Raw genomic sequence first — 10,882 nt, 5'->3', positions numbered from 1 at the left:
CCGAGTGCGCCTTCACTGTAGACGTTGACACTGGCGTTTTGCGGGTACCATTTAAAGAAGCTGCCAGTTGAGGACCTGTGAGCGTCTATTTCTCAAACTAGAGACTCTAATATACTTGTCTTCTTGCTGAGTTGTCAACGGGGCCTCCACTTCTCTTTCTACTCTGGTTAGAGCCCGTTTGTGCTGTTCTCTGAAGGGAGTAGTACACACCGTTGTAGGAAATTTTCAGTTTCTTGCAATTTCTCGCATGGAATAGCCTTCATTTCTAAGAACAAGAATAGACTGGCTAGTTTCACATGAAAGTTCTCTTTTCTGGCCATTTTGAGAGTATAATCGAACCCACAAATGATATGCTCCAGATACTCAACTAGCTCAAAGGAAGGCCAGTTTTATAGCTTCTCTCACCAGCAAAACAGTTTTCAGCTGTGCTAACATAATTGCACAAGGGTTTTCAAGGGTTTTCTAATCATCCATTAGTCTTCTAAGGCGATTAGCAAACACAATGTACCATTAGAACACTGGAGTGATAGTTGCTGGAAATGGGCCTCTATACACCTATGTAGATATTTCATTAAAAACCAGACGTTTCCACCTAGAATAGTCATTTACCACATTAACAATGTATAGAGTGTATTTCTGATTAATTTAATGTTATCTTCATTGAAAAAAACAGTGCTTTTCTTTGAAAAATAAGGAAATTTCTAAGTGACCCCAAACTTGACCGGTAGTGTATATATATATTAAATCATTTATCTGTGACACATAAGTCATCACTGATAAAATGTTGCATCAATCTTTATACTCTTTAGGTCAAGACACCCGAGCTATTGTTCATTGTAGCCTACTTCACATACGTCAATGAATTTAATTCTGAACTACTGCTGCCATTACTCCCTGAAATAAGTATATACATATCTGTGTGTACACACTAAGATTGCATGTGTATTTAGTATCAAGGCACCTTTCCTTCCACTAAGTGGCTCCTCCTTGTGGAGAACCTGCAACATGCTTAATAAAGTTCCATGACTTTATTTGCACCTTAGTCAATGAACACACAGTCATAAGATTTCCACCATGTGGATTTGAGTTTTTATTTGTTTCAACCTTGTACAGTACTCTAACAAACAACACCCCCCCCAAAAAATAAACAACAAATGTGAAGATTACATATTTGTAAATGGTCTTATTACAAAAATGACTGAGGAAAAAAGTATAAGGAAAAAACAAAACAAAATGTGAAGTATCGATGTGGTCTGAGCAAAGTTTTTATTAATTTACTGATGACTGAAACACATTCCCACTTTAGAGGAGGCCCCCCTGTCAGTATAGCTGCTGATTTAGGTCACGTGAGAGATGGATCAAACTTAAAGCAATGAAGAGAACCATCTATGTGGAGCGGATAAGGTCCCAGTTTAACCCTCTGTGTCATACCAGTCCAATTAACCAGACCCCAGTTATCCTTTTTTAATGATTGCTGGTGCTGGGCCACAGATGACAGTGAGAAGACAAAGCAGTAGGGTAGGCCCGCCTCGCTCTTTTCAGCCATGCAGTAAACAATTCAATATAACAATTTCCAATAGCCATGGAGGTCTACCCTTACAAACACAGGGAGAGACCGACAAAAGTGGGCTTTTTGGCTGCAGTCTAGGTTTCGTAGTTGGGGTTCTTGCGGAGGATAACAAAGCCCTCCAGGATGGGGGTGACAGGGAGGTACTCCTCTGTGGCCAGCTCAGCCCTCTCTCCATGAGCCAGTAACACTGGTGTGGTGTGAGTCTGGAAACCTGTGATGGCCTTTGGCTTCCCTGCCTGGCCCACGACATCCACAGCCTGGACACAGATCAAACAAACTCATGAGATACAGAGACAGTTTTCTTTCAACTATTAAGTCTTGAAAAAGTATTATTCTCTTAAATTTTTATGATTTTTTCAAGAAGCAATTTGTCATACAAACTAATGGTTTAATTTCCATAAACATTTCAGTCTTTACATTTCTCAAAGTAATCATGAGCTTTACCTGTCCAACTCTGACTGACACAGGCAGTGGCCGGAGCTCCTCATCGAATGTGACCAGCATACGTGGCTGCATGGCTGCGACCAGGCCGTACAGAATGTAGTGAGATTTCCCCAGGATTACTGAAATGCACACAATCAAAAGCAGGGGGAATGTGAACACAAGGAAACCACTAATGATGAACTTGCATAACCATAATGGACAATGTTTAGTGGAAGCAGAGAGCAGGGGCATGTGCATCGGGAGAAAAATGAACTCACTGTTCTTGACATCAAGGAAGGAAACGAGCACGGTGAGTAGTCCTGCGACAGCGACCTGGCTCATCAGCTGCCTGTCGCTATGGTAGGGACAGAGTGTCAGTGTGCCTTTGCCCAAGTGAGTCAGACCCTGTGGAGGCACAAACAGCAGAGAGTCAATACTTACTCAAACACACTGTCTGGTATAGAGTGCCTTTTGTGCTGCCACCCACCTGGGCCAGTCGGACCATGAAGAGATTGTTGGGGTCTTTGGCGTGATACTGTGCCAGCTGCCGAAGCATGGCGGCCAAACGTGCGTTATTTGTGCCTGAGGAAACGGGAAAAATGTGGAGTCTGTTAAATGTGTTAAGGAAGTTGACACTAGAGGCTTTTTCACAGGACGCGGCATAGTGCGTCACTGAAAAATGTCAAATATGTAACATGGACCTTCAAGTAATCAGAGCTATTTGTGGTCAAAAACTTCAGTGCCGTTTTTAATGAAGGGAAATGACATACATTTACATTAGGATGGAAGCATTTTCAAAGGTTTTCAATACATTGAGTTTTAAAAATAGGTAACAATAATTATGATATGTAGACCATATATGTTATCAGCACAGGATTATAAGATCATTGTAATTATACTCAAAATATTCTACTTAAACATGCAAGTCTAATACTATCACTGTTACCATGACTTCAGATTGCAAAAAGTAAACTATTTATTTATATAAAAAAATATGCTACTGCACATGAAAGGCTCTAAGATTAAAATATTGAAACATACACTTAAACAGGTGTTTGAAATCATGGTAGCCATTATAACATAGTTAACCTTATGCCACGTAATGCCCAGAATCCTACTTACCACTGCCCACCATGCCCATGGCAAAGATGGAGTTGTGTGAGACTTCGGGGTCTGCATCATGGGAAAACTTGCTGAGGGTGTCCAAGATGTTGAGACGAGGGTTGGACACAGAAATGAGAGCCAGAGCGAGGGGCACTGCTCGCCTCAGAGTGGGCTCACCATAACGAAGCTGATGGGATAAATACAGAGAAAATGTTGTTTTACAGAGTGTAAATGCATTGCCAACATGCACAGATCAAGAAAAAAAACTATATGTGGCTTTAGTTTTTTAATTGCAGATTTAAGCTGTCACACCACAGTAGTAATAGTTAGTATATGACAGGAGCAAGTTATGCACGGTTCTTTTTTTCGATCCATCATTAAATTAGGGCGCAATAAGTGACAGAACACAGAAAACTGTAGTGAGAGGTATCAAAGGAGATACGATGCGGATCAAAAAGGGACAAATGGTTGGGTCTGAAAATATGAAAGAACTATTTAGTCAAAATAACCACGTACAGAGGCCACTCCTTCCTAAGTGTGAGGTACAACAACATTTTGAAATGGGTGAATAACATAAAAGTAAACAAAAACATATTTGCTACAGAAGAGTGACAGTAAGAGGAGCTACTGACCAGATGTCCAAATGTTCGCAGTGCCATTTCAGAGCCAATCTCCTCCCCCATGGCAATCAGGGCAATACCAAGAACAGCTACACCCTGACATGAAAAAGGATCAGTTTACTAATATTTTCAAGCAAACAGATTCACACACACACCTATAATACAGATTATAGGCACTAATAATGGAGAGAAATGTTGGTGAGTCATGATAATGCGTTACCTGGTGGGAGCCCATATCCGCAGCACTGTCCTTCTTGTCTTTGTCTTTCTTATCCTTCTTATCCTTGTCCTCCTCTTTTTCTTTCTCCTTGGCTTCGTAGTGCTCACTGCAGATATGGAGAAGCTGCTGCACCTTCAGCACATTGCCAGAACCTTAGGTGGGAAAATAAATATTTGTGTGAGTTATGGCAATCCTTGAAATGTAGTGATCAAATCTTAAGACATAGGTCTGATGGATATCTGCAGGTGTGTCAATAACTATATCGCTTGGTAATTGCTGGGGGTGTACTGTGAGACTGACCTGCATATGCGCAGATATCCACTAGTGTGTTGGCAAAGCTGCGGAAGGGTTCAGGCACAACCTGAAGAGCTGCCAGGGTTGTCTCAATTGCCTCTCCTTTACCTATGGAAAGTGAATGAGACAAAATCAATAGTTAGAGCAACATGATAAAGAGAAATTGCAGAAGAAGTGGAACTGACCTCTGAAACTTATCTTGAACAACACAAGAATCAGAAAGAGCAGTCACACATCACCTGTTCGTGTATGTAATTCTCCTTTGGTCCAATGCCACTATGACTCTGATTAGACCTGGTAATAACATCTGTCATTACATTCTCAGTTCAGATCTGAACATACACTAAATATTTTTCCTTACCCAGGTGGTTGAGTCCTAGGCCTAGAGGCAGCCAGCGGGCATATGTGTCCTTCAGCTCCTGTTCGTTCTTCTCCATGATGGTCTGGACGATGGTGGAAGTCACGTCGCCGTTACATGACCCTACTGCGATCATACCGCATGCAACTGCTGTCACTCCAACCACCTGGGGATGAAACATACATACTTGAACTTTGCTTAACTGATCATATACTGGGTACAATGAGAAGAGCCCTTAACACAGAACATGCATCCTTACCTCCATGCTGGATTTGGAGTCTCCCATTACGGGGAGAAGCAGAGAAAGGACATCTTCTCTGTTAGAGCCAGCGTAGGCCAGGCCCAGTCTGAAAACAAGATGACAAGGATCAAGACACAGCCACAAAGTGCCGTCATAACATAAAACTGTATTGATCCTTAGAGGAGGGAACCAACTATTAACAACACAACAAAAAATAAAATAAAAAGATAAGCAGGGAAGACCTAACAAAACAAATTATTTTTTTTAAACAACGGCTGTCTGTTAATATTCTGCTCACCCAAAGATGGCTCCTATCCTCATGACATTGCTGTTGTGGAGAACATAGTCAGACAGCAGGGCGAGGGCTGGGTCACATTCATTCCTCACACCCGAGTTTACAATGCCACAGGCCAGGAGGGCGCCAGACTACACAGAGACACATAACACAAGTATAAGACAATTTAAAAAACTGAGAACTTGATTTTTATAGCTTCTCCACCATAGTAATAAGCCTGACAATAGCTCATGTCGTGCTGAGAGCCAGAGTCCCAAGTAGATGAAGTCATACTGTGGTTGTAATCCAGTCAATACAAAGGATTTGGCTGACTGGACGTTAAAATGGAATGTAGAGATTTTTTGCAATTTAAGAGCTGAAGTAGATCATTTAAAAACTATTAGATAGCTATTAAAATGTGTGGTTTAGAAGAGTTGATACTGATGGGACATTGATAAGATTGTGTTAATGACACCATATCTTTATCTGAAAGTAATAAGAACTTTGTTGTAGAAAAAGTTTCAATAATTCCTCATCGTTCATCATCGTTCATCATTAACCATTTAACCGCTAACCAACAATAACAATTTCTATAACTGATCAGTTAAAAGTCCTTGGACATCTGAGCAGGTATTCTCCACAGTGTTTCACACAGTTAACAGACTGACCCCTCAGCATGTGGATAAGTTGCTATTTCTGCATAAAGATCAGTAGAAGAGTTGTCTGCTGTGGACTGAGTAGTTCTGGCCTGAGCGATTATTGTGACCGCCCACTAAACATGTATGCAGTTTGGTCTCACTTGCATTGGAGTGACTGCCGCCTTGTGTCTGCCTAAGATGCAAAGAACTTGGAACTATGGATGTTTTGATGGTCAAATGGGCAACTAAAGCGATTGGATTTGTGTGTATATGTGTGTGTGTGAGAGAGAGAGAAAGCGAGCACAGCAGTGCTGCAGGTGTGTGATGAGTGAATCCTTGTTTTTTTTACTATTAATGTCGCTGCTTGTACGTGTAAAATAACAATTTACCTACGTACATACATTAATATGTCAGACACACGCTGTTTTATTCTTGTTGGTTAATAATCTGTTAACAAGCATCGGATATCTGTAAGAAAAAATAAATCGAAATGTTCATCCTTTCTTCCCAGCCCAATGTTTACCTTGATGTAGTCCTCAGAGGAATAGAGGTATTTGTCTATCTGGGTCAGACCACCATCCACATCCCACAGCAGGATCATACCCAAGGAAGCTGCAGCGCTCAACATGCCTAAACAAATTCAGAACATCATCAGTCACTGGACAATCAAATAAAGTAGCACTGATATACAAAGACCACTAACAAAATCCTCATATATATACGCATGTCAGTTAATCAGCTATGTCAAGAAAGGGAAAGTTCAGTGAGGACTACGCAACAAGGGTTTTGAAGACCAAAGATACTACAGTATTTGTGTGCATATTTACCATGATCCTTGTTCTTGTACAGCCACTTGTTGCCATCGTCTGTGAGCAGCTTGTCCTGTCCAAAAGCTGCATTGACAAAGCCGTTCACAAAGGAGGAGGCCAGATTCATACGAGCAGAGTCCACCTGGGAGCCGCTCCCTCCAAATCCTATCAGATACAGAGTAGAGGTCACGCTACATGGCCAAATCAAATGTTTTTCACCATCACGAACCAACAAATAACTTTCAGCTCACTTGCCACAGTGGCCAGTAAATCACAAAACACAGCATCCATCAAACCATCTGGACTTACTGTTGTTTTCCAGGTGTGTTTTGTAGATGTCATCTGGGACTTTAGGTTCCATGATGTCCAACTGGGGAGGAGAAGATGAGGGTGTTAATAAGGGTAAAATGCATTGGGTCATACTGAGCAAATAAAAGCTATTCAAAGTTAAACCTAAACCTGCTACTTTGAATCATATCAATCTTTCAGTGTGACCCCTCGAAAATATCCCTCGCCCCAAGCTTCATTCATTCTACTTCTCATCATCCACATAACATTCATCTAGATTTTACTTCATCAAAATATCTCTGAAACTCTATTGTTTTCATAATTAGGAACGTTATAATGTATTATTTTTAAAAAGGCCCCTTAAGTCTTTCAAATCAAGCAAACGGTCCGCAATTAAAAGCTTAGTGGGCTTTTTATTAGTTACCTCTCTGGCCAGGGCCAAGAAGTTGCTGTTGAGCTGCACATTAGACATAATCTCTGTCAGGTCTTCGTAGTCCTCTACGTCCTCGTTAAGCTCCAGGAACATGCCGTGGCGACCCAGCATGAAGGCCATCTGCTTCTGGATGACACTGACCCCAAAAAAGCAATCAGATAAGAGATATAAAATGTTAATTAGTTCATCCACCTTGATGGGTTAATAACTTATATCATTACAATAATCATCTTATGCCCTCTAGGAATAATTCATTTTTCCTTACATGTCTTTGCAGGATGTGAAGATGTTTTCTACCAGCTCCACATCATTGAGCATCAGGGCGAGTCGCAAGGCCTCTGAATAACGGTTAAACTTTCGGAAGATGTTCAGGGAACATCTCAGCAGAGCCGAATTTTCAGGCTCAGGAACATAACTCACACAACTAGAAGACACAGGAAAGAAGTTAAGAAATTAAACGGTTGTATTTCAGTGACAAATATAAATAAACTAAATTTATTAATGACCAATGATTGTGTTTGGGAGCAGTGTATAACCTGGACATACCTGGTGAGGTAAAGGCAGACTTTGCCATAAGCATTTTCATCTATGTAGTCTTCCAGCATGTCCAGCCTCTCGATCTCCATCAACAAGTCGCACGCCTCGTGCTCTGCATTGTGGGCCATGTTGTAGGGCACAATCTCCTTCACTAGTTTCAACAGCGTCTCCTGCTGTGTTTTGTCATTCTCCTCCACCTCCTGCCACTCCTTAGCCACCTCACCTGACAGGTGCCTGGAAGATGATGGGCAGAAAAATACTGTCATCAAGAAATGAAGCAAACACTAAATTACACTATATTTCACCCCAACACCCCTCACGGTTTTCTTACGTAATAAGTTATGTTACTGCTCCAACAATAGCCACAAGACTTGCAGGTGTATGTAGTTTGTTGACTTACCTTACATATTCATGTCCCCAGGAGGCCAGCTCTTCCTGTGAGCCCAACAGACGGTACTTCAGGCACTCCCTCTCACCGCTCATTGTCATGGCCAGCACTGAGACCACATCAGCACAGAAATGCTGCAAATAAAGAAAACATTTACAGTGTGAACTTAAATTCATGTGTCACTGGGTTTTCAGTGCTTTGAATTGTGCCGATTATTGGGGCTACATCCATACTACTACATTTTCAAACTAAATGATCTCTGTCCACACAACGGTTTTGACTCTGTAGCAGTCTTAATCCCTGACCATACTAACCCACCTGAAAATGCATATCATGTGCCCGTGAACTAATGCCCACAAGATGCATTTGGTTGTTAGTTGCAGAATTGTTTGAATAATATCTCAGATGCATGCAAGCAGTTGTATCATTGTAAAATGCAAAATTTAACCGCACAAGAGCTGTTGGCAAAGACGATGTCTACACCGTTGTTTCCAAACATTAAAGTTCCTACCCGTCTAGCCTAAAACGCTGCCACAGAGTTTTCATTGTAACTAAAATGGGGTCAGCAGCGTTTCCAAACGTCTCTGTTTTAGTGGCTCGAAAACTCCGGAGTAATGTGGACGCCAGGCGTATCCGTAGCTGGGTCGATGGGTTTTCAAAACGTAGCAGTGTGGATGTAGCCTTATTCTGGTACCTTTGGCAAATAAAGTTATTACACTATCTATGCACTAGACATTTGATGTCAAACAAATGTTTTAAACTCATCCTAATGTAGTAATGGTTTACAATAAATGCCATACAAACATGCATTAATAATGTTATTTTCATCCTGGGTAAAACCCTTCAATTTTATTTTTTTCAAAAACTCTGTAGATTCAATTCCATACACTTGTGTGGATGCCATCACATTGTTTCAGAGCAGTTCTACTGAAAAGTTAAAAAAAATTTGAACATACTTGAGTTTTTCAGTTTTCTAGGAGCAGCACAATGTTACCTTGTTTTCTCCAGAAGCCATGCGCTCGTAGATCTCTTTGAGCTTGCCATATTGTGGGCGCAGGAATTTCAGGGGTTTGGGTACCGAGGTCATAGAGGTGGTTGAGGATCGGATTAGTCTGCGCAGCTCTTCCAACGCAGGACGATGCAGCGCTGTGTCCTCTTCCTGCCAATGTGTAGAAAATTTTGCATTTATTTCACTTGTGAAAGGAAGCTACCCCCTAACACATGGGGGAAAAAATAAATAAATCTAATACTCACACTCAGTCGCTCCACCATCATCTCTAGGTCCTCTTGTAGCTGCTTGTCTTCTTCTGACTGAGGTGATGAAAGAAGAGAATAACGTTTTTTTTTATTAAAAGCATAAAAATCTAAGCAGCAATTAACCTGTCACTGATGCTTTGAGTCAGAGAGGAGAGGGGTAACCACAGTTTTCAGTTGAGAATGACATGATGGCAGTGACAAAGTGTATTTACCTATGGTGCCTTGTTTAAAAATGCATCAGTGATTTACACTGCTAGCTATTGGACTACTGCTGCTGTAGTATATTATATTCTCTTGTTTGAAATAAGTCTGATGATAATGTTTGAAAATGAACGTGGTAACTTAATGACCTTGTAAACACATGATGTCAAGCATTGTTGTCATTTGGCACAACTTATGAAAGTGATGGATTTTAATGGTACAACTGTGCTTCTGATGCAGCTGTCCAACTCAACAGTGAAAGCCTGACCGGGGCATTTACAGACATCCCATCATATGACTTATAATATTAATTTTAATGTGAGAGAAAGACTCAATTATATGTCCCTATGTTCTACTTGACTATCACTGACTAAACAATCTGACCAGTGACAGCGTTGGCTGATTAATCAAGTCCGCTCCAAGCTAACTTTATTTATTTATTTTCTAGTCAGGAAAGTCAAGATAGGCAGCAGCCCAGGTAAAAACATGTGTAACACACAAGCAGGTAAGTTAAAAACAGCAACATCTTAAACCTTAACCTGTGAAATCAGTCTGTTGTTACATTTAATTGTTGTGTTGTGAAGTACTTTACTTTACCCTGGCTGCTGTGTCATTCAGTGTATAACCCAATGCTATCCCTCGCTAGCTGTATGTGCTATGACTTAGGCGAGCAGAGCTAACATTAAAGACACTGAGGACAGCGGCGATAACAACTAGCGGGCTAATGCTAGCTCACCGGCTGGGGCTATGCTAGGCTAAAGCGAGCTAACGCTGCGAGTTACGGATGCAGCATTTTTTTTAAAAGACAGAAAACACACCGAGAACTCGGAGTGGTGGCATTTCATAAGAGACACGAGCACAAAGTCACTGGGGCTGCACCAGTCTCCTCTGTGTTGAAGACACGGACTTCGGCCCGCTACACCATGTTGTCAAAGCGGCAGTGACTAAGGCAAAATATCGCCTTGACGCTGCTCAGCAGCACATTTGAATGAGAACAATGTCCCCGCTCACCAGCTCCTGCTCCTCTTTCTTCTCCTTCCCCTTCTCTTTGGGCTGCTGGCCCTTCTCCTTGTCCTTCGTCTTCTCATCCGTCTTTTCGGGATGCTTGCTCTCTTTCTGTTTTGCCTCCTCCATGATTGCGGCTCTACGATCTAACGACCAGCGAGCGGAACTGAGCAGCTAACAGACAGCTTCTTCTTCTTCGGTAGAATGCGTGCGAGGATGGGC

At 41.5% G+C, this 10,882-nt stretch overlaps 1 protein-coding gene across 1 annotated transcript; it reads right to left on the bottom strand.

The window, feature by feature from the left end:
* Positions 1-1,061: 1,061 nt before the first annotated feature.
* Positions 1,062-10,870, bottom strand: psmd2 (proteasome 26S subunit ubiquitin receptor, non-ATPase 2). The gene is made up of 21 exons (XM_035154628.2): positions 10,667-10,870; positions 9,452-9,508; positions 9,192-9,356; positions 8,210-8,331; positions 7,819-8,043; positions 7,538-7,696; positions 7,264-7,408; positions 6,861-6,921; positions 6,570-6,716; positions 6,266-6,372; positions 5,129-5,256; positions 4,849-4,936; positions 4,593-4,755; positions 4,238-4,339; positions 3,938-4,089; positions 3,730-3,813; positions 3,116-3,284; positions 2,481-2,575; positions 2,272-2,398; positions 2,015-2,133; positions 1,062-1,827 (listed from the first exon to the last, which is right to left on the bottom strand). The coding sequence occupies exons 1-21, from the start codon at positions 10,787-10,789 to the stop codon at positions 1,645-1,647; spliced, it is 2,721 nt and encodes a 906-aa protein (XP_035010519.1). The 5' UTR covers positions 10,790-10,870; the 3' UTR covers positions 1,062-1,644.
* Between the last annotated feature and the right edge of the window lie 12 nt (positions 10,871-10,882).

This window comes from Hippoglossus stenolepis, chromosome 4 (assembly GCF_022539355.2).
Source record: "Hippoglossus stenolepis isolate QCI-W04-F060 chromosome 4, HSTE1.2, whole genome shotgun sequence".
Taxonomy (NCBI): Eukaryota; Metazoa; Chordata; class Actinopteri; order Pleuronectiformes; family Pleuronectidae; genus Hippoglossus; species Hippoglossus stenolepis.
Note: the sequence above shows the minus strand (reverse complement) of the source record. Positions and strands in the feature narration are given on the sequence as shown.